This window comes from Tiliqua scincoides, chromosome 2 (genome assembly GCF_035046505.1).
Source record: "Tiliqua scincoides isolate rTilSci1 chromosome 2, rTilSci1.hap2, whole genome shotgun sequence".
Classification (NCBI taxonomy): Eukaryota; Metazoa; Chordata; class Lepidosauria; order Squamata; family Scincidae; genus Tiliqua; species Tiliqua scincoides.
Genome location: NC_089822.1, coordinates 138934445 through 138959098, shown reverse-complemented (window position 1 = coordinate 138959098; position 24654 = coordinate 138934445). Strand labels below are relative to the sequence as shown.

The 24654-nt window shown below is 43.4% G+C and overlaps 1 protein-coding gene across 1 annotated transcript in view; it reads right to left on the bottom strand.

Moving 5' to 3' along the window:
* ANKFN1 (ankyrin repeat and fibronectin type III domain containing 1) overlaps window positions 1–24654 on the bottom strand; it is a 118339-nt gene that overhangs the window by 91268 nt on the left and 2417 nt on the right. The window contains exons 2-4 of the mRNA XM_066617760.1: window positions 12774–12984; window positions 6987–7181; window positions 3753–3866 (exon numbers count right to left, since the gene is read on the bottom strand). Of these exons, the coding sequence (XP_066473857.1) occupies window positions 3753–3866; window positions 6987–7181; window positions 12774–12984 (520 nt within the window). The remainder of the gene's footprint in view (window positions 1–3752; window positions 3867–6986; window positions 7182–12773; window positions 12985–24654) is intronic.

Below are 24654 nucleotides of genomic sequence, written 5' to 3'. Positions count from 1 at the left end.
ATTGGGTGAAAGTAGTCATGTGATCAGTGGCGTAGCTAATGATCGTGTAGCCCAATGCCAAGCTCAAAATGTTGCCCCATAAGTGATATCACAACCGGAAGTAACAGCATGGCTGGGCTTTTTAAAAAAATGAAAATTGGGAGGAACCCACCTCCTCCCCCCAGCAGCTCACCACCCACTTGCTCTGCTGCCTCCCCCCAGTCAGTGACATAGCTAAGGCATCTATCTGCTACCTGGGTCAAAGATGTTCTGTAGCTCCCCCAATCAAAATTAAATTTAATTAAGTAAATAAAAAAGTGTGCCCCTGATTGGTTTGAGACACTGTGCTGGGGTAAAGAGGGATGGCTATTCTCTCCCTGCTAAATATAAGAGGGGTACCACTTGAAAAAGTGCCTTTTTACCCAGTTAACAGGGGTAACTGTATTATGATACATGGAAATGAGAGCTGATTCATATTAACACCTTATTGGTTTCATGGTGTTTCATGATAACATGTCATTGCAACATGCCAATAACATGTCATCAATAACATGTCATTGGCTCTTAGAACTATCAGTATCATAGGTCGGTTTTGAGTTTAAGAAAATCCACTTTTTGTTCCATAAGAGTATTTTCATTTTCTGGTTAATTGGCCATAACGTTTGATAGAATACAGATATTCCAATGAAGTTTGTTTCATTGCAGTCTGCATTAAATTACCTTTCCAATGATATATAACATGATGCTATTATTCATACAAACCAAAATTTTCACAAATTTGGTCACTAGTGCCAAGCTCAGCTTGTTGCCCCCCCCCAAGCTTGATGCCAGGTGCAACTGCTTCCCCCGGCACCCCCTTAGCTATGCTACTGCTTGTGATACTTTTTCACCTTTTGAAATATTGTTGATAATGCCAGAAGATCGCTTCTTGATTATGACTTTTGTCACTGAGTCCAAGGCCCAGTCTGACATCTATAGTTGAAAAATAATATTTTTTTTCTTCTCTCCATAATGCAAAGTGGGATTTCTGAAAACCACAGAAGTGACTAATAAGAGCTGAGTGCAGTTCATTTGGTGCTTTTAAGACTCTGTGGTGCAGTGGCCAATTTCATGTTCAATGCTTAATTAATACCCAAGTGGTGGCAGTAAGGCCAGTTAATATGATCACATCATTTTCAGCCTTGAACATCATATTCCCTCGAGGTAGAGCAGTCAACAGTAGGTCACCAAGGCCATGCCTGAATCAGTCTCTTTGTGAGAAAATATGATGCAGTAATTGTCCATAAGTAAGGTAATCAGAATGGGAGCCAAAGATTAAATAATGAAAATAAGGGGCAAAACTACACGTTACACTGCAAGTACAGGTAACAATGCCCTGATGGTCCTTTCTTGATTGCAAAATGTGGGAGGGAGTGCTTAGAAGCAGAGGAAGCAGAAGGGAAGGGAGCACTTAATGCTTCTCCTGCTAGCTAATTTTATTTATTTGTTTCTTTAAACATTTCATTAATGTAAATAATGTTATTATTATTATTAAACATTTCAAAACTCTAAGCAATAATACCCTCCCAAAGCATTCGAAGTGGCTTACAATGGCTTACATAAATACATAATTACATAAAGAACTAAATAAGCTTCAAGACAAATGAAGTCTTATGAAACTGCCCCCTCCCGCCAGTTAGTTGAACCCTTATAATGTTCCAGATCCATGGTGATGAGGGTAAATGTGCTCTTGCAACATTGGTGGCGGCAGGGGCAGCCCAACCACCTGAGGTGTTCACGTAGAGTGGCACCACTGGGCACCCTTAGAGAGGCAGTGAACAGATGAGCCCCCAGCCTGTCTGTCCACCACCCTTGCCAGCCCATCTTCCCTCACTGGGTGCTCCCGTCCTCTTCCAACTTGCTGGGAGAAAGTCCGAAGAGGATTATAGCAGTGGCAGACTCCTTCTCCCTTCAGTGAGGAAGGGGGGAGCTGCTGCAACTCCAAATCACATCTCCCTGCCTTCTTACAGTGCACCAAGTAGACCTGGACAGACTGGAGCTTGCCACCCCTTTCCCTGCACTTATGAAGATTTCTGTAAGCAATCTCCCCGCTCCATCCCTCTTCTATTTAATCAGCAGGATCCAGGGTTGCTTTCACTCTGCTCCTTGTAGCAGTACAGTACAAAGAAAAAAGTAAGAAAGCTAGGCAAACACCACTTGATTTTTATAAGAAACATAGTCAAAGTACATGTAGGGTACAATCCTAACCCCTTATGTCAGTACTTTCCAGCACTGACATAAGGGCAATGCAGCTCTAAAGTAAGGGAACAAACATTCCCTTACTTTGAGGAGGCCTCTGTGAGTGACACCCAACTGCAGGATGCGGCACATGTCCCATTGGCACTGCTATGCCAGTGCTGGAAAGCACTGACATAAGGGATTAGGATTGCACCCACAGTCTCATATACATTTATGCAATGATAAAAAACAACCCATCTCATATCTCCCTGTCTGCTTAAATCTGGAAATCCATCTGATATGAAAGTGAAAACTACACACAATGGTGTAACTGTAAGGAGCCTGAAGGTATGTAGTACAACCTACCTGCCTTCTCATACAACCAATGTCCTCAGGCACAACTCTAAAATAACATAGATTCCCCAACATTTTATTATTTTATTTACTTTAGGGATTTATAACCCTATGTATTCAAGTCACATACCATGACAGCCTCAGGCCTGCTACATGAAATAGTCACCATCCATGCATATATACCAACCAACCAACCCATATAATGGGTTGATATATAATCCAGAGATTATAGAGAGCAACATAGTGTTATATGTTCCAACTTTAAGTCAAGAGCTATCTCATGCTTACAACCATATAACTCTAGGACACGAAGGAAATAGATTTCAGTAAGATGTGCCCATAATTCAAACAGGAGATAAGTGCATATCTTTGGTCACTAACTAGGACAAATCTCATGTGCTACTAAGACAATTGTTTTGCTTTGTAGTGATTCATTCTCCAAATAAATGCCCCCATTCTTCAGCTTTCCTCCATGCTTCATTGTCTGAGAGAGGGTCACCTCTTAAGTGTACTTGCAGGAACTAAGCCTACAGTCTTTTGCAGTATGAAGAAAATGGCAGTAAGAGAAACAGAGGCAGACTGTGAGGCACCTTTCTGATCTGATGGAAACGATGAATCCAGAGAAAACAAGGAAGGAAATGCGACATGCGCCCACAAAGGAGCAGAAAACCAAAACACCAAACAACAGCTTGGTAGATGAAGGCATAGAAGTCTCTATGAAGTCTCACAGAAGACTCAAGAAACGGTGAAGAGGAACTTTCCTAGCCGCAACAAGCATCAAGCAGGAATGAATGATGGGTTACTAAAAGGGCTACTTGTATTTCCAGCACCCCTTTGTTGTTGCACAGGACTGACATTTTCTCACTGGGGTTTGTGTGTGTGAGCAGGTGTGTACAGGGCTTCAACATTAAATCATAAAGAATGGAAGCATCCTTTACACATTTGCAAAACTTTCAGACTCCACAGAAGCATTTGGAAACATAATGCACATCTAGGACAACAGCTTTGCAGGACGGAGTTATGAGCAAGCAATGACTAACTGCTTCCAAATTAATAATAACTGATATACCTACATTCCATTAAATATGTTTTCATCAAACCAGTGCTTAAAGGGGAAGTACTTGTGGCTGCACAGCAAAAAACTAAGCCTTTAACGTAAGTAGTAATGGTGAAAGGTCATGAAATTGATCAAAATCCATTACCTTTATATTTGGTCACCACTGCTGAGTTGATGCTATGAGGTTCCTGGAAGGTGACAGTGAGTGATGTACTGCTTGTTACCATGAGGCAAATGTTGGTTGGTGCTTCAGGGGCTCCTGGGAACAAAGAAAAAACATTGTGCCCCATGCAGAACAAATACCTTTCAAACAGGACTCCAGTTTTAAAGGCGGTACTGCCGCCGGGTTCAGTGGTGCCAAAGTGGCTACCACTGCAGCTGGTGGCCCCACAGCAGCCACCAGAGACTATTTTGCCAGTTCAGAGACTCTGTGTCGGACCTTCCAGTACAACACAGAGTCCAGGATTTGGCGGAGTAGAGCTCTGTTCCGCCCCATTCTGCCCACTCCCCTGCCTCCCCCACCCTGATATTACTTACTGCCAGCTGGCACTGCTGGAGTGCCAGTTGGCCCACCAAGAGGCACTGAGGCTTAGCGCCGACTGGCACTGGCCCAGTGCCAGCAGCCCCTCCTTGCAGAGTACCACAGACATGCCTTATGGCATGTTTATGACACCCAGGGCTGGCGGTATGCTCATACCGCCAGCGCTAAAGAGCTCAGAATTGGGCTCCAGGACATCAGAGAAACCATGCAGCAGTGTTGAGTTTTGGTTTGAAGATGATTTTGTTTGCCTTCCCATGAGCAACCCATGCTAATAAGATCTGTTGACATCATTTGTTTCTCCAGTGGCCTTCATCTCTTTCGGATAACATGCCTCACACTGACAGCATCCTCCCGTCAAACACCTTCCTTAATATGTCACTATAAGGAATATGTATAAACTAGGGGTGCTCACACTTTTTTTGGCTCAAGAGCTACTTTGAAACCCAGCAAGGCCCGGAGATCTACCAGAGTTTTTTTTACAATGTTCGTGCCATCATAACATATAACATTTATGTGTACAATATATGTTGGTGTACCTTGAGCCCCACTGAGTATAACAGGACTTACTCCTGAGTAGACATGCCTAGGATTAGGCTGTGAGGCTGCAATCCTAGCCACACTTACCTGGGAGTAAGCCCCATTGAGTACAATGGGCCTTACTCCCGGCGTTTCCTCCCAGAGGCACCTGAAGGGGGGGGTCGGCACTCTGCGATCTACTCATTTTGCCTCGCGATCTACCGGTAGATCGTGATCCACCTATTGAGCACCCCTGGTATAAACTGTTGAAGGCCAGTGAAGGAACATGCAAGGGAACCAAAAACCTCTTTAACTGGGTTTTGTTGCTGTTGCTCAATTCAAAGTGTTGCTAAATGAGATGCATGATTAGATGATTGAACTTAAAGAATCAATTGATATATTTTACTTTGAAAAATGATCATTTGTGGCATTAAGCCTCCTTAAACTTCAGTAATTGTAATGAATTTACTTCAAAATGAAAGGTTGGTACGGAATATTCTATTTTCTTCTTCGAAATGATTGATGATCCCACTGCATCTGTCAATAACCTCAAGACACTAAATGAAAAAGGTTTTGACACTGGGATAAGGAGATGGAGAGACTTTCAGGAAATGATTGCCATACAGAGAAAGAATAGGACAGCCAATTAATTAAAGGATGTTTAGTTGACTAATTTATTTTATTTAAAAGATTTATATCCTGCCTTTCCCAAGGCAAGATGATTTTAACATTAACCTTCTTAACAGATTAATTCTTAATTCACCAATTAAATTTAAATGAATATGTAAATCCTAAATCTCAGTATTGCTAAGACATGCTTCACTGAGATACTGAAGGATATATGAAATAATTTGTAGTTTAATAAACAAAAGCTGCCCCTCATTATTAGAAGTCAAGAACCTCTAGTATTTACAGTTTCATGCCTTATTTACCATAACAGATCAAAATAACCTCAGAAACTGAACACAGACCTCCATTGATTAAAATTGCCCCCTAAACTTACCTACCAAAGCTTCATCTGATCAATCCATTCATCAAAACTAATTAATTCTTTCAGACTTAATAAAGAAGGATGTTGCTGCCTGGTACTAGGTAGGTTATGGGTCTAGCAACCAAGTATTATCTGCTCTGATTGGCAGTAGTTCCCTTGAGTTTCAGCTACCTGATCCTTTTTAACCTGGGACCTCTGGCAGTCAGTACTCTTGTCACTGAGCTATGGTGCCTCCTCTTGGAAACATATAATGCTTACTATAAAAGGAACATTTAATATAATTATAAAAATATTCTGGGCGGATTTATAATAGCTGAAATCTGAGCCTAATATTTTTATAACTTCACCACTGCAAATGATTATTCTGACTGGAGTAGATGTGAAAAGGTACACTGAGGCTTCTTAAAGAAAAATGAGCACTTTCTGTTTTCAGCAAGAGAGGCCTTAAGAAAGCATCTGATAATTGCAGAGTTTGACAGCCACATCTGTGAGCACATCACTAGATATATCTTCTCGAATCCCACCATCCATTCCATTCCAGGCGTGGGCATGTTGTTTATTCTCATTACACCAGTGTCTCTAGCTGTGACATGGAAGTTAATTGCTTAGCATAAATGCTATGGAGAACTGTTGTAGTGTAAAATTTCAGTACTGTTTCTTATACGTGCAGTCACTCTGGGCATCTAATGAAATGGACTGTAGTCCACAAAAGCTTATGCTGAATTAAACTGCTCAGTTGGTCTTTAAGCTGCTGCAAGACTGTTGTGCTAACAGCCCAATCCTGAGTTGCCCATTATGTCAGGACTGCGGTGGCGCTGAAATGGATGCCGTAGCATCCTGTGCACAACAGGGCAACTGCTGGTGGCTCCTTGGGGGAAGGGAAATAGCCCCGCAATGGGGCTACTCGATTCTGCAGAAGTCCTTGGGCTGCCATAGAATTAAGAGCCTCTGTGTCATGCCTTGAGGCCCGACTTGAGTGGAGCTCTGCCAGTTCTGTTTCCCTCCCTCCCCTGGCATGCCTCCTCCCCACTCTCCCCCGCCTCCCCTGCCCCAGAACCCCTCCTCCCTGCCTCCCCCCACACCCCCACTAACCTCTCCGCTGCCTAGAGGTCCATGCAACCACCGAGCGGCAGAGCACTGGCAATCCATGAGCTGATGCTGAGCTACCTCCAGTGCTGGGCTGGCACTGAGGGCCATGAACATGCTTTGCAGCACATCTGCGACCCTCACCGCTGCGGCAGCACTGGTGGTACAAGCTCAGGACTGGGCTCTTCCATAGCCACCCCTCTAGAAACAGTACTGTCCAATGTTTCATCCCTGGTTGTTCTTACTGGAATGTTCATAGCCTGCCTTCATGCGCTTGTAGAGCCGGTATCTCCACTCCCAGGCTTTCAGTTGCTTCTCTTTCTCGGTGCTGTCAGCACCAAGGCCTTCGCTCATGACTTGCGCAGACAGATCATTCACTCGTTGCTGGGCTTCTTGAACTAAGTTGCTCAGGTGGGTTGACCTGCTTTCCATATTGACAACTGCCAGGAAAAGGGAACCGTGTAAGTGCCAGGCAGGCCAAGGCAAACATGGTAAATACTCAGCTTTGGAGAAAAAATAATTGGCCAAATGGCTGTAATCCAAGAGATGAGTTGCAGTGTCCTCTGGAACTGCACGTGATTCTGGGAAATACCTATACCAAACCAGTATATCTTGTGACTCACCACACTAAATATAGCCCATGAGCCAAGTAGGGGAGTCCATTAAGTAAATCTTCTCATTTTGTTGCTTGTCTAGGACTGTATACAATGAGGTTTTGTTAAGCCCCTGGCAGGCTACAATGCATGGCTACTGTGCTGTGTTCAGCTTGGGGGGATCACAAATGAGGAGCACAGGAAGCTTCTTATACTGAGTCAGACCACTGATCCACCTAGCTCAGTACTGTGAACACAGACAGGAGCTTTTCCAACTTAGCCCTACCTAGAGGTACTGTCAGGGACCGAACCTGAGACGTTCCACATGAAAAGTATGGAACTAAACTAGGGTCCTTTCCTAACCTACCACTTCTATCTTCATTGGCACTAGCTGCTTCACTAAAAATATTGGCACCCCCGCAAGAGCATGTAGAAGAGCTGCTTCTACAAGTTGAGCCAGCCCCAACTTTGGGCACATGACTACTATAACATGTAGCTGCATCTTCACCTCCTAGCAGAGATAGCCGTTTATTTAAAATGTTCAGGTGTTGCCTTTGAGCTCAATTTCCAGGGTGACTTACAATCACAATCAAAAACTATGATGGCAATAAAATGTTTTGAATGCATCAAAATGGACAGCAGCAACAAGCTTATCAGCAGCACTGGCAAAACAGCAGGAAATATCCAATTTTTTCCTACTCGAATCAATGCTTTTCATCAGCTTGGGTGATGGTGCACATCTAAGGCAAAGCAGTCCTTCAATCACATAGCCACAGGGTAACAACTGTGACACATTCCCACAGTGGCATGCGGTGTGTTCAGTGGCGTGTTTAATTGTGAAGTGCTCAGATAATCATGCCTTCCAAGGTACACTATAATCTCTAGATGAAAAAAATTCAGTCTGGTTTAAAAAAAACTGTGGCTAGTTATGAACCTGCGAGGGCTGAAAGAATAAGCCCTGATACACTTTGTAATGAATGTTGAATGCCACACTGGGAAACAGCCAATGATCCATAGAGATATACAGAGGCAGTGGCATAGCTAAAGGGGTGCAGGGGGTAGCATCTGCACCAGGCAACAAGCTTTAGGGGGGCAACAACCTGAGCTTGACACTAGTGGCCAAAATTATGCAAACCCTGATATTTTTGAATAATACCATCATGTTATATACCATTGAATGTGGAATTTAATACAAAATGCAATGAAATAATCCACATTAAAATATCTCTATTATTTCAAAAGTTATAGCCAAATAACCAGAAAACAAAAACAAAACTGCATTATGTAACAAAAAAGGGATGATCCAACAGGGAACCAATAATGTGTTAATTTGGGGGGAGCCTGGGGGAGAAGACAGAGCAAGCGGGTAGGGGGTAGGAGGCAGATTTCCCCCCTTTTTTATTTTTCTCTGTAAACCACTTCATGAACTTTTGTTGAAAAGCGGTATATAAATACTGTTAATAATAATAATAATAACAATAAATAATTTCACTTTTTTAAAAGCCTGGGTGTGATGAAACTTCCGAGGTATTATTTTGAGTTCAGTAACGGGCTACACCATTATTAGCTATGCCACTATACAGAGGGATACCTTTGGGTGGAAATAAATTTCATGAGAACTTAAAATTCAGAATTCCAATTCGGCATTTTGAAAGCTGAACAGTTATAACTACTGTTTGAGAAATTTGTCTTTGAGAGACAACCCTAAAGTTGAAACCTGACTAATTTAATTTTAAAGTGTAGAAGTATCAATGTATACTTCAGCACCTTCTTTGTTTTGGACCCAACAGCCTCCAAAATACTAGAAACACTCAAAACATTGTTTGAATGAGGTTTAACACTGATATGTTTGCAAGCAAATTTGCAAGAAGAAATTTGAAATTTTCTTCACCTCAGATTTTGTTTTAGATTTCCCATGCAAACTTAATAAGAATCAATGGCCTATCTAGGAAAAAAACAAACAAACAAACAAAAAACTCCATCTATTGTTTTCATTAAAAACCAAAATCAGGACCAGCTTTAGTGCAATTTGACCAATTTGAACCCTGCACCTGAAGGGATTCCACACTGAGGCAGCAAGCATAGCGCCCACAGTTGACACCTCGCTCGATTCTCCAGCATAAAATCTTTCATGCCAAGGCATTGCAAGGAGAACATGGTGAGCAGAGCATTCCCATTGGACGGCTCTCCCTCCCTTCCCTTGTTCCAATTGGCCTGAAATCTCCCCCCCCCCAAGCAGTTGGTGGTGACGTCACTGCCGGATGCTCCTCCTGGTGAGTACGGGGGCCCCACAAACTTGTTTTGCAATGGGCCCTGCAGCTCCTAAGGCCAACCCTGCTTGAAATTGCCTATGTGTAGGCTTAGTTAAGGACTAAATACCATCAATCAGCTCTTTGACTGAATGTATATAGCCTCTGGCTCTGTGAACCACTAAATAGCATTGACCAGCTATTTAGAAGACAGCAGGAGATTAAATTCAGCTACTTCATTCTCGATCCCAGGGCCTGATCATCTCCAAGGCTGACTGGAGACCCAGTCCTATCCAATTTTCCAGCACCGGTGCAGCCGCAATGCAGCCCCAAGGTAAGGGAACAAATGTTACCAAACCTTAAGGACTCTGTGACTGCCTCCTTACCACAGGATGCAGTGCATGCCCCATTGGCACAGCTACACTGGCACTGGAAAACCGGATAGGATTGGGCCCTGAGGCTGTTGTGTCAGGCAGCAGATCAGCAGAGGGTGTCAGCTGGTTCTCTTGCTCCCTGGATTCAAAGACGGGAACAAAGTGGAAGAGTTTCCTTCAGTCTTTCTCATGGGTTCCGTTCCTCTTTTCCTTTTTGAATGTAGGGGAGGAGGAGGTGAAGCAGCAGCAACTGCTGTTGGCTCTGGTAACGGATAGCGGTGTGATCTTTGATGCAGTTCTGGGTCAGTCCTATCCAACAGCTCATCAGTGGTGTTAGAGGACCTAACCAGAACTATGCATGACCTACTCCAGCTGCTGAACTGGGAAAGGGAATTATATACGACATACCCATTTGTATGTACAGTGCTCCATCCAGTCCACAGAAGCAGTTTTCTACTTGCTTCTGGCCCTGGCTACAGGGACACCAACTCAAACGTGGTGATAAGCACCACGCACCTCTGGTAAGCAACACTGTCAAATGGAAATGAAGTGGTTATAGATTCATATACTCTGTTCATAGGTATGTTTGTATTAATGACAGGAAATGAATACTAATTTATGATTGCCCCTGCATGCCATCAAACTGCATTTATTTACAGATGAAGTCCATGAAAAATTAGGTTACTCTTTTTTTAAAAAAAAAAAACCTGCTATTCAGAACACTCAAGGCTGTGTTTGCCTGCAGATTTGTCAAACCTAATGAATGTTCCTTCAGCCGTCAATCATGCACTCCAAACCCTGTCACCCTTAGGTTCTTTTTTTTCTTAAGTCACGAACCATGACAGAAAAATAAACAAATAAATATAAAGCTACACAACTCTTTTCATTGAGCAGCTACGTTAGGCATGACGGGGGAAAAAAAAATCTCCTGGGAAGGTTAAAGGAGGCCAGGATAAATGATAATATAAGTGCTGTGAACATAGAAAAGCAATAAAGGTGCACCAACTCTGAAGGCCTAGCAAGAAAAGAAGGGGGGAAAAATACCCTCACATGCATGCACAGTCCAGTGGGAAAAAAAAAAAAATCAGCAATATTAGTAGCCTCAAGGTGCAATTTCCTGGAGCTCAGAGATTGACAGGTCAGTACTAAATGTTGTTAATTTAACTAACTCCAAATTAATGGCAGAGTCTGCGAAGAGCGAACCCTTGAAAACACAGTCTCATTATAGACTTGCTGGGAAAGGACTAAATATAGGCATTGACAGTTTCGAGCAAAATCCGTAGGCATCGGTGTATTTTTAGCCACAGGTAAGGCGTCAGAATGTGTGTCATGGCTTAAGGCGTGATTAATTGACCCAGCAAGTCACTTGCTCTCCCCTTGCAAACAAACAAACAAACAAAATGGTCCAGCGAGACAGTTCCATGAAATAAGACAACGGACAGTTTCATAAGCCACTCTAAGTGCTCTTAGTGTCTTAGCTTCGTGCTGATATTGGACAAGGGGTAGCCTTGGTAGCAGCCAGCAATGCACCCCCTCCACGCACACACACAAAAATGGATACAAGGATTCTATTTTTCTCTTCCAGCCCAAGCAAACTGACTTCACTTGGCTTGCATGATGATCCTGCAAGTCCAAAACAGTTCCAGGGCTCTTGGTTCTGAATTTATTTACTTGTCTATTATTTATTGTAATGTTGCTTAGTTTCTTGTGTGGTTTGGTTCTATACATAACACCTCCTAAGGTCACAACCTATTGAACAGTTCCATGTCCCACTGATTTGTTTTCCTTATTTATCACTGCTAACACAATGCTAGGTGCTGTTGATGTCCAAAGGAAGCTTGAATATTGAATAGCACACATAGCACACATTCAGTAGCAATACTGAATATACTGAGTAGCACACATCTACTACATGTATTAACAAAATATCACACACTATGAGTGCAATCCAGACCCGGAGATGGGCCAGCACAGTCCTCTGCATCAGCCCAAGAGTGTCACAAACTTGCCGTAAAGCATGTTCACAACTACTCTGGAGCCAGCTGGGCTGACACAGAGGCCTGCAGTAGCTCCCAGGAACTGGATCCAGGCCTGGAGTGGGTAAGTTTGCACTGGCCTGGGCAGGCTGGTGGGGGTGGGCAGGTGGGTGTTACGGAGATGGGGAGGAGTCGTTTTAGCGTGGGGAGGGTAGATCGGGAGGCGGATTGGGTCCAGAAGGGTGGCACAGGCTCAATCTTAACCCCCATCCCTGGCTTGAGCAGCCTTACCTGGACTGCTTGAATTCGGCCCAATTTCGTTGATGTGGAACCAAGTAGCCCCAGAGGGGTAGCTGGGATGTTACTCAGGGTAAGGGGGAAAACATTCCCTTCCCCCAAGTTGCCTGTCCCAGTGCAAGTTATGTTTGGGCTGACCATGTGCTAAGTAATGTAACTCTTTTGGAGTGGGGAACCAGTTAGATCAAATGTAGCTACATACCTATTAAAGCAATAGGTAATACATGTCCGTTTGGCAGGCGCTTAAAAGAAGGCTTTTCAAATGGCACATACCCCATCTGAGCAGAGCCAGACTTGGCTAGACCAAATGGTGACCCAGATGAAGAGTGTCTCTGGTGCCTCCCTCTACTTTTTCAATTTTTGAGTACTTTTTAAAATGACTTTTGCAGCCCCTTTCACAATGTTGATAAATAATCTGTACACATTATTGATCTCTGTTGTATAAGATAACCATTGGATTATCATTTGATCCTTAAACCTGTATTTAGTCATATTATATTTTTCTGCACAATTCACTTGCTGTTCGTATTCTGCTATACTCACAATGTGGACTCTCCTTTGCCCCAACTTTCAAAAGAATCTTGGCAATAGGTAAGTTATTTGTCAGGATGGCGATGTCCAGTGCAGTTAATCCTTCACTGTTAGGTGTGTTGAGATCCAGCTCCTCAGGGGTATATTGATAGAGGAGAATCTGAACAGCATCCAGGTCTTGCTGTTCCACAGCCTCAAGCATGGCCTCGCTGCACTGGAAGTTCTGTTCATCACCAGCAGAATATTAAAACAAACAAACAAACCTGTCAATACAGTTGTATACATTAGGGCCTTTCTGTACAGCTTCAGAAAATCACTTGTTATTCTAAAAATGAAAGGCTTCCTGGTCAAGTCTAACATTAGTTGCTTTTTATATCCTCACCATGGAAGTGAGTTGCTATCGTTATCAGGACTGACAAGGATCATCCCCTTTTGTGGGAGATGAATGATAAGCACTGGACAGAATGAGACTGTCCTACCACAGGAGTGGAGGAGAGTGTATAAAATAAGAAAAACAAATGTAACTGGAATAGCAGGCACTATATATTCAAGTTGATGCAGAAGCATGAGACACATGTGCTTCTGACACTGGTGGTACAGGCTCAGGTCAATAGGGTCTGCAGCCACACTATATACAACATTTATTGTTTTAAAGATGTTTGCCTTTTGGTCACACTTCACATGTTTGCAGTGGGAAACACTGGATAGCAAAAAAAAAAAAATAAAAATGACACAGTAAACTGTGAAGCATTTTGAATCAGGAATGGACATTAAAGCACAACTACACGTTACAATAAACCAAAGAGATTAGTGCCAAGAATATCCCCGTTCAGCAAAGGGAAACAGTTATACTATAAGAAGTTGAACTATTCTTTAAACTACTTTTCCTTTAATTGAATACACAGGCTTACAAAACTGAGGGTCAGAAAAGTTCTTCCCAAACTGCATGGTGGTTTGATATGAATTTGGGGTGCCAATTCCAAAAATGGCATCCGTTTTGCCCTATCATGTCTAGTTTTGGAGATATAGTATAGCCTCTTTAGTGAATGGTTCAAGCAGCTTCCTTATGAGGAAGCCATGGTGTAGGTAAGTTCTCACAGCAAGTTCTCACTTACAGTCATTTTGTTCAAAGTTGTTTCGTGATGAAGTTGTTGAGGGGAAAAATTGATTCCTGGCCGGGGCCATTGTCTATGTGGAGTTTGCACATTCTCCCCATCTTTGCATGGGTTTTGTCTGATCTGAAAAGATCACATTTATTTCAAAGTTTAATGTTAGAAGTGTTCTAGGTTGTTATTTAGAAGTTTGGTGATGTTTTTATGACCCGAAATATGCTGTAGGAACGCAAGTCTTGTTTATGTATTAGCCTATGTTAAAATTGATTTTGTTATAAGTGGTTTCGCTTAAAGCTGCAATTTCCAAGAACCTATCAACAACTTTAAGTGAGGATTTGCTGTATGCAATCACCTGTGGTTGGAGTGATGGATGATGAAATCCTGGAAGTAGCAGTAAGGTTCACTTTTACAGGATGGTCAATATCAACATTACAGTTTCTACCTTGTTTAGAAACCTACCTTCTTCCATGTCAGCTTTCCCACGCAGTAGACTCATCATCAGAGGAGCTTGTCCCCACTGTCTGTGGTGAGGCCTTTTCAGTTGTCATTCCCTCTTTGTAGTGAGGCTTCCCAGTGAGGCTCACCTGCTGCCTATCCTAATATCATTTCAGCACCAGGCAAAGACCTTTTTATTCACTTGGGCTTTTAACATATGTCGTGTTGTTTTCTGTTTGTTTTTTTGGCCACCATGTTTGAATCTGGACATTTTCCAGGATGAATCCAGATCAAAAACCAAATGTATAACAGACATCTACACTGTCACTACAGGGGCCAATCTTATTCCAATATAAAGGGATGTGTGATTTCAGTGAGCACCCAACTACTGAGATTAGAAATTGGTTGTAAAGGCATTTAACTGCCATGACTTCTTCAGGGAACTTCTATTTACTTTTAAGTTTATTTTGTGAGAATGCTGACAATTTTTTGTTCAAAAGAGAACTACCTGCTCATATCATCCTTCACCTGTTGTCGGAAGTGGTACAGTTTGCATGAACAAGGCTTTTGTTTGCCATGTTTCAAGGTTTTATATAAAAGGGTCAACATCAATTTTCCGTCAGTTCAGACACAATAAATGCTCGTAGATCAGCAGCTTTACAGAGCTATACATTCTGTGCAACCCACAAAATAGTATTTATTTATTAAAAGAGTTATACTCCACACTTTCCCTCCCATCAGGGAGGTGTGCAAAGCAACATATAACAAAGAATAAAATACAATAAAACAAACCAAAATTAGAATAAAATACAAAAACAGTAGCAGAACTTTTGTAGGATACTAGAACAGTAATTCTAGTAATTCATCATAAGGCAAACATTGAACAAAACAGAAAAGTCTTTAGCTGGTGCCAAAACTGCAATATATTTTGTGTCTTTACATCTTGGGGAAGGGAGTTCCATAACAGGGATGGGAACAGGTGACTCGAGTCCAAGTTGCAAAAATCAGCATTTTTCACAGACTCATGGAGACTCGAGTCGCCTGTGCCTATGACTCGGGGGTTGACTCGAGTCTGAGGCCACCTGACTCTGCATAGATTCCCCAAGCATGCGCTCTGAAGTCTGTCTGTGTCTGGATGTGCTTGCTTACTTTTTTTGCGGCATGAAAGACCTCGTGGAGCCATCATTCAGACTGGGTGAGCATCAGGGGAGTTCAAGCCAGAAGGCAGGAAAAGATTAATGTTTTGCTTTTGCACCAGGAAAGAGGGCAGGAGGCAGGAGTGGGCTCTCTTGCCCATCTCTAAAGGAACTGATGGCCATTGGATGAAGGACAGGCAGTGTGGTTTTTTTCTTTGGGTGAGGTAGGGCAGAAGGAGGAGCCCAACGGGGATCTTGCCTTGGAATTGGCTGGAGAAGCCCAGGGAGGGGGAGGATCACGCTTTCCAACCATATGGCTGGCCCTTTGTGCTCTAGTAGTGTAGCTATAGAGGGTGCAAAGCACTACATTTCACAGGGAGCCTCACAGCAAGCATGCAAGTGGCCCCCACCCCTTCAGAGCTGAGGTGGCAGGTGAAGCAGAACTGCCCTACAGTAATCCATGAAAAAGCACCACAGTTGCCCCCCCCCAAGCTTATACCTGAGGAGGCTCTTATACCCAAGAAAGCAGGTGTAAGGAGAGTCTCCTCAGGTATAAGCAGGTGGGGCAGCTGCAGTGCTTTTCCATGGGCAACAATGGGGCAGTTCTGCCTCACCTGCCACCCCTGCACTGCACTGCACTGCACTGAAGGGGAGAGGGCCCCTTGCATGCCTGCGGTGAGACTCTGCAACATGTAGTCTTTTGCAAGCTAAGGTGAGGCTCCCTGCAAAACTTAGTGCTTTGCGCCCCCTCTAGCTATGCTACTGGTGGGCTCCATTACTTGGAGGAGGAAGCCACACTGAATGACCAGTGCAAATGGGACTACTTCTGAGTAGAGCTGAAAAGGATTGGGTCATCCTGGTAAGCCTTGCAGCAGCTGCGCATGACCCTCCTCCCTCTTGCCACTTCTGTCCCGCTCTCTCACAGTCCGTTCCCACCCCCTCCTGCCTTGTTTGCAGATGAGATGGGGACAGCAGGGGAGTGCTTGAGGAAAGGCAACAGTGTTGGGGGTCTTCAATCTAGAAAAAAGGCACCTGAGGGGGGACATGATTGAGACGTACAAAATTATGCAAGGGATGGATAGAGCGGATAGGGGTGTGTTCTTTAGGGGTGTGTCTAGATGCCTTTAAAAGGGGAATGCATTTCAAGAAAAGTCCATCACATGTTACAAGCCATGATGGGTATGTGCAATCTCCTGGTTTTAGGCTACCTCAGAATGCCTGATGAAGGGGAGGGCACCAGGAAGCAGGTTTCTTGTTGTCTTCAGTGATTCCTGAGGCATCTGGTGGGCCACAGGAAGCTGGTCTAAATGAGCCTTTGGCCTGCTGCAGTGGGCTTCTTCTTATGTATAAGGATTATATCTTATAATCCACACTTATCCACATATATCTTATATGCTAGTGCTCTATTGTTGACTGGCACCAGATGTGAGGATCACAGTATGTCTGTGCTGCGCCATCTGCATTGTTTACCAGTATGTTTCTGAGGTGCTGGTTTTAACTTTTCATACCCTAAAAGGCTTGGAACCAGAGTATCAGAAGGACTGCTTTCCTCTATATGAAGCTGCTTATTCCAAAGATCATTAGAGAGGGCTTCCTCTCTTCCTTGTCTTCCACCAGCAGAAGTGTACTTGGCAGTGATACAGGAGAGGGCCTTCCCCTTGGCAGAGCCCAAGTTAGGGAATAGGGATGGGCAAGTCAGGGGCAGTTTGGCTCGAGTCAAGTCACGAGTCTCCGCCACCTGCGACTTGACTAAAAAATGAGCCCTAGTGGAGGCACTTTCTGAGTTGCCCAGAGCTTTTCTGTAACTCGAAAAGACTCGAGTCTCGAGTCATTTCCTTTAAAAAGTCAGCCATGGGGAAAAAAAGGGTGGCTGCTGGTGTGTGAGTGTGTTGGCTGTTTTATTCTCAGTCCCTTTTTTAAGGATCCCAAGCATGGAATTAGTCTTCTTCACTGCCGCTGCACATTGGGTCAACACTTTCATTGAGCTTTCCACAAGCACCCCAAGATTTCTCTCCTGATATGTTACAGACAGCTCATAACCCATTAGTCTAAATATGAATTTTTGATTTTTTACCCCAATATGCATTACTTTACACATAGTTACATTGAAATGCATCTGCCCATTTCCCCAGTTTGGAGAGATCCTTCTGGAGCTCTTCACAATTCCTTCTGCTCTTCACCATTTGGAAAAGCTTAGTGCCATCCACAAACTTGGCCACCTCACTGCTTAGCCCTGTCTCCAGGTCATTTTTGAACAAGTTGAAAAGCACTGATCCTAGGACAATACTTGGGGCACACCGCTTTTCACCTCTCTTCATTGTGAAAACTGCCCATTAACACCCACTCCCTGTTTCCTGGTCTTCAACCAGTTCCTAATCCATGAGAGGACCTGTCTTCTTATCAGTGGCATCACTAAGATTTGCGTCACCCGATGTGGGAGGCCTGCGCATCACCCCATGCAGTGGGCGGGGCAACGCCCCAGGTGGTGGGCGTGGTGATGTACCATCACCCTGCCCCCACTGCTTTTTTGGCTGTACCTTTTGTTAGAACACAGATATTTCAATGTGGTTTGTTTCACTGCATTCTGCATGAAATTATGCATTGTTTGATATATAACATGATGGGATTATTCCTCCAAATTCTGATTTTAGTGATTTTGAAAACTTGTAGAATCACAAACACAAATACCTTATTGCAGCAGTTCTCAAAACTTTTAGCACTGGGACCCACTTTTTAGAATGACAATCTGTCCAGGACCCATCAGAAGTGATGTCATGGCCAGAAGTGACATCATCAAGCAAATTAAAATAAATAATTAAAAATAATTAAATTAAAATAAAAGAAATAAATAAGGGGGAGCCAGTTCTGTTCCACCAAATGAATATACTCTTAAGTAAGTCCTATTGTGGTCAATGGGGCTTGCTCTCAGGAAAGTGTGAGTAGGATTGTAGCCTGTGAGCCCAATCTTATGCATGTCTACTCTGAAGTAAGTCCCATAGTGGTCAATGGGGCTTACTCTGTAGTCTGCCTGCAATAACAACCCCCCAAAAAGAATCAGTGAGATTTCCAGCCCTCCCCAGTGCCCAGTTTAAAGTTCTTCTATTTCAGGCATATCAAGATAAAGACCCACCTGGCTTTGCAAGTGCAAAATAGAAAACTTTCCCCTTACCAGTTCAAGCCTCTTTTTGGTCCTTTTTAGTGAGGGAGAGAGGCTGCCTTCTGGAGCATCTGTTGCACTCCAGCTCCATCGGATCAGGACCATTCTGGTGTCCTCACATTCCCCTTTGCCTGGCCTAACTACCAGCCAAGGCTCCTCTGCCTACTCATGACTAAACGCAACCATGAGGCTGCTTCACTTTCCACAGGGCTGGGAGAGAGGGACCTCCTTCTCCTTTTTGTGTTTTTGGGGGCTACATTAATTGAATCAGGACAATTCCGACATCCTTGAAGTCCTCTCAGCCTGCCCTGAGTCCTCTCAGTCCTTGCCTGGACTGAGGCACGTTCACCTACTCGTGAGTAAATGCAGCCACATGGCTTTGTTTTGGGCTCAATAGACGTAGCTAGGAGGGAGGCAGGGACCTTCTTCTTGTGTTTTGGGGGGCTGCATTCATTGGATCGGGACCATTGTGGTGTTGTTGGATTCCTCTCAGCCTGCCCTTTCCGATTGACTATAGCAAGCACACCTACTCACAAGTAAATGCACGATAGGCTAACTTTCACTTTCCATAGGGCTCCATGCATTTTTTCTGATTTTTTACACTGTACTCTGCTGGACATTCTGCATCCAACGGTGTATGGCACGACGGGGTAGCTCAGAAAGCCACGAAGTTAGCGTGTCCTTCCCCAGGTCGCGTCACCCCCCCAATGCATCACCCGGTGCAGACCGCACCTCCGCACCCCCTAGCGATGCCAGTTCTTGTTATTCCCTGACTATAGAGTTTTCTCAGCAGCCTTTGATGAGGGATCGTGTCAAATGCCTTCTGAAAATCCAGATATACAATACCCATGTGTTGCCCACAGCCACATGCAGTGCCAGTGCTGGGGAACTCAGGACTGGACTTTTAATTTCCTCCAATAGAAAAAAAAAACAGAGAAAGTGATGGCTTTTAGCCACTTTTGACCAGAAGTGAGTGGGAGGGATCCAAACTAGCACAGTGGCTGTGAAGTCTTTTCCCCTCATCTCTTATCACCTCCAATTCAAAAAAGGGAGATTTGCTGTATATCATGTTCACAAAAGGTCATTTATATCTGCACAAAATTACTTCTTCTGTTGACCTTTCCCCTCAAAACAGCATAAGAGATTGCCAGCAGGACATCCTAATATGACATATTCAGATGGCAGATAATATATTTCTGGTCAAAACCAAAGCACGCATTCAAGTTTAAATTACATTTCAGTATTGACCAGTTGTTTTTTTTATCATTCCTCCCCCCTCCACTCCACAATAGCTTCCATTTGTCTACATAAGCTCTGAAACACATATATCTAACAAACAATATTAATTTCATATGGCTAAGCCTTTCTGAACATCCTAAGGTACCTGGCATGAGCAGTGCTGGTTCAGGGTTGCTGGAGGCCTGGGGCAAAGCCCCATTTGCCCTGATGATACATTGGGTACTACTGTTGCTAGGTTCAGGGGTCAACCAACCCTCACTCTGAATGCGAGTGACTTCAGCCAGTGACCAACCCAGTGTGGATCCCTGATGCCACATCTGTAGCTTGGTGAGAAATGGTGTTGATACCATCAACACCATACCCATGACCTTCTTCAGACACAGAATGCCAACCTCATATACCTCTGGGATTCCAGAGTAGGTTCCAGGTCTGATCTGAAAAACTGCCACCCCATGAAACAAATAGGAGTTCTGTTCAGTATTTTGTTTGGAACAGAACTCCTCATACCTGGTTGCTTTGCCACGTAAATTTAGGAATGATCCTGTTTTCTGTGTGCTTTAAGATATTTAACGAAAGAATTAATATGCATAAAGGTACAACCAATTCCAAAAGGGTGCTGTTGAAACAAATAAAAATGCCTCTAAAATATATGTGTTATAGTTCAGATTCTCAAGTTGAGCTCTGTATACCATAAAACCAATCATCTCACAGGGTAAGCAAAAAGTTCTAGCTTTATTTGAGAATCCCTGGCAAACTGTCGAAAAACATTCTGTGCCTCTTTATACTAGATAAGGCGAAAGAGGAACATTTCACAAGAAACAAAGCAAGCAAGCAAAAAGAGCAGATGTGAGCAAGCTCCCTTTTGTAATCTATACATATTTTAGGTACTTTTGGTAATAGTGATACCAGCCTTTGAGTTTGCTGGGTTCCTGATGAGTTCCCCAGTGCAATGTGTTCTTGCACATTACTGTTCTTTTTAAGCTTAGCTTGAGATCAATACAACTTTTTACCAATACTCAGTTATCCTCTCTCCTGTGTATCTTGTTCTTCTGCCTTCACTACCATGGAATCTCAAGTGAAGTTACAGTTGGAGGGCTAAACATTTAGCTTTGTTTACAGTTAGCTTTGGGCTAAACTTTGGGTGAGGGGTCGCTCCACACCTTGATCCACAGTAGCTACATTATTTTGCTCAAGAGGGGCTAGAATTGGTGGGCTATGAGCTCATCAGTTCCTACCATCTTCCTCCTGCCAGGTTGGAAAGCATACACCACTGCTTCTTACCTGATGAGCTCTGTTTCTTATCGTGATGAAAGCCTGCCTGGTAAGAAATGACACAGTACCTTGTGCTTATATTCCCATGCTGTGGGAATTGGTGGAAGCCAAGTGATTCATATGCCATTTCCTGACCTTCTGGGCATTAATGGAATGAGATGTTCCATGAGGAAACAAAAGATTGCCTCCGAACTCTCTGAGATGATGATGCAGAGCCCTCTGAGGTGAGCTCTCTTTTTCTGGAGATAATGCAGCCTTCTGGTTTGATAGCATGTTGGAAAAAGCGCACATTTCTCAAAAGATGGAGTGTCTCCAGGGTTAGAAAGCAGCACACGAGTCTGTTGTCCTTGCTTCTTTTCTTCATTGCATCTTCACTATCTTACTTGATGGAGGAAGAACCTTTTCCTTTCTAAGTTGATGGGAAAGGGGTCGTGATATCAAAGCTTGGGAGGAGAGCCAATGCAGATTCAAATCACAGTCAGCATTCATTCTCATGCCATGTTCTCTCCCTGGGTACACCAGGTCTTTAAGCTATGGACATCCAAGTTCTGGACATGTGAGTTATAGGCTGCCACATCAGCGCTTTCGCGCAGGCACAGTCCATCTGTTGTGATGCTTCTGCGTAGCCACAGTGGCATAGCTAGCGGGGGACAGGGGGCTGGTCTGCCCTGGCTACCACCCTTGGGGGGGTGTCACACCACAAATGCCCCAACATCGCTAACATTGTGGAGGTTATGAGTAACCCCATCATGCCATATACCGTTGGATGTGGAATTTCCAGTGGAATGCAATACAAAACACCAGATTGAAATATCTCCTTTCCATCAAAAGTTATGACCAAAAAACCGGAAACCAAAAACTGCATGGAACCCTATGGAAAATGAAACACAGTCATATTGCGTGTTTACTCATGAGTAGGCAAACTAGCCATAGTTCCACAGAAAGGGGGCTGAGAGGAATCCAATGACACCAGAATGGTTTCTATCCAATGAAAGCAGTCCCCAAAAAACACCCAAGAAGGAAGTCCCTCCCTCCAATCAGGCGAATGTATTGAGTCCTATGGAAAGCGAAAGTAAGCCACATGGTCGCGTTTACTCAAGAGTAAGCAAACATGCCTTGGCTCCTGGTCAAGGCAGGCAAAGGGGAATGCAAGGCTGGCTGCCTGGGCCCCATCTGATGAAAGTGGAGCTCAACAAATGCTCCAGAAGGGAGCTCCCCTCAAAGAATAAAACAGAGGCTTGAGTTGGTAAGGTGGGCACTGGGGGGGGGGCTGAAAATCTCACTGATTTATTTGTAGGGGGGTGTTATTGCACGGAGCAACCCCCCCTCCCAAAAAAAAGAATAAAACAGAGGCTTGAGCTGGTAAGGTGGGTGCTGGGGAGGTTTGAAAATCTCACTGCTTTATTTGTGGAGGGGGTGTTATTGCAGGCAGGCTATAGAGAAAACTCACTTGGTTAAACAGGGCTGGTTTCCCCTAATTTATCTGTTATTCTTTAATTTAATTATTTATAATTATTTTATTGTGCTTGATGATGTCACTTCCAACCATGACATCACTTCCGGAGGGTCCTGGATAGATTGTCATTCTAAAAAGTGGGTCCCAGTGTTAAAAGTTTAAGAACCACTTCCTTAACTCAAAACAGACCAATGAGACATCCGGGGGCGGGGGAGGTGACACCAAAATTCTGGAAATCGTGGCTTTTAGGAATAATATCATCATGTTATATACCATTTGATGCAGAATTTTATCCATTGCTTGTGGGGAAATATTCACTGCATTTATTTTTCTGGCCATTATTATTATTCATTCCATGTCATGACTATTACTGTCTCTGTCTCACCTACCTCACCGGGTTGTAGTGAGGACAAAATAAGAGGAGGAACCATGTACACCACCCTGAGCTGCTTAGAGCAGTGGTTCTCACACATGTAGCACCGGGACCTGCTTTTTAGAATGAGAATCTGTCGGGACCCACCGGAAGTGATGTCATGATCGGAAGTGACATCATCAAGCAGGAAATTGTTAACAATCCTAGGCTGCAATCCTACCCACACTTACTCAGGAGTAAGTCCCATTTACTATCATTGTTAAAAGAATATACATAGTAGCTTGTTAAAAGTTCAGGTCTGTAACATTTCCCCAAATGCAGTCACATACCATGGTAGCATCAAGTCTAATATATTAAAAATAAAATATTGAAATGAATGGGAACCTACCTGAAATGGGCTTGCGACCCACCTACTGGGTCCCGACCCACAGTTTGAGAAACACTCGCTTAGAGGAAGGGTGGTATAAAAAGTGAATTAATTAATATAATTAATGATTAATAATTATTAATAATTAATTCAGTCATATGGGGTGACAAAAATTTATAGGCCCTGGGTGTCAAATGACCCAGCTATGCCTCTGCGTAGGCGCAATAGTGCTGGGCCATCAAAAACCAACTGTTTCCACATAACCTACATCCCAACTTCCAGACTAACATTCAGAATGGAACTAGGATGCATCTTGGAGACTTTGCATATAGTATTTATTGCTCCAGAAAAATGCTGTGCTTGTGATGGGTGCAGGGATAGGGCTTAGAATAACATTGGTGCAGGGACAGAGTTTGGGGGCCCACACTCATGGACCCTGTACAGTTCCTATGCTTTGTATATCATCTGGACATGGCTGTGGAATGGATGCCCTTCTTCTGGTCAAGCAATAACAGAACCTGCAGGAAAATTGCTTGGGCTGCATTGTCCACAGCAGTATCTTTTTTTCTGTTTAGCCAAATGCCACATACTATTGTCACATTCTCCCCACAAAGATCCTAACATGAGTAGCTGGGCCTTGCTGTTCAAATAATTATCTTTCGCTCTCTCTTTTTCAAACTAGAAGAATGCCATTAACTAATTATCACAAAGGGCTACTGAAAAGGAATTCTGAGGAACTTGGCAAGTCCCACTGCAGAGCACTAGAAAAGGATGTTCTTGTACACAAAAACCTGCAGGCCATATGATTTTTCTGCACCTGCTTCTCTCTAGTTCAATTAAAAGATGATGTGTTTTGTTTGCTATGTATGTTTGTTTGTATGTTTGTTGTTTGTTGTATGTTGTATGTTTTGCTATGTATGTTTGTTTGTATGTCCTTTGCTGCTGGGTTCATGTACTTATTCATGTTGTGAAAAAGGAAAAGGGGATTGTTCTTTTCTGAGCTTGAACAGGCAACTGTGCAGATACTAGAAGGCAAACTGTATATTGTCAGCCTATCCTTCCCTGTGCTTATGTATCCAAACTGCAATTATGGGATGCTGTTAACCTATGGGACACCACAGTGGGCATCCAAAATGAAATTCCTGTATAAATGATGCATTTGGTTATGTGGATCTGGGGCTCTCCAAGAAGGTATACCATAACCTTTCACAAAGATGTGTCAGATAGGTTATGGACTGACTTGCATGGTTATATTGGTATGGGTCTACCCAAGGAATCATGAAACAACACTCGTAATGAAGTGTTGGATAATCTTGACACCTGAATTCTTTTTCCAGCAATGGTCA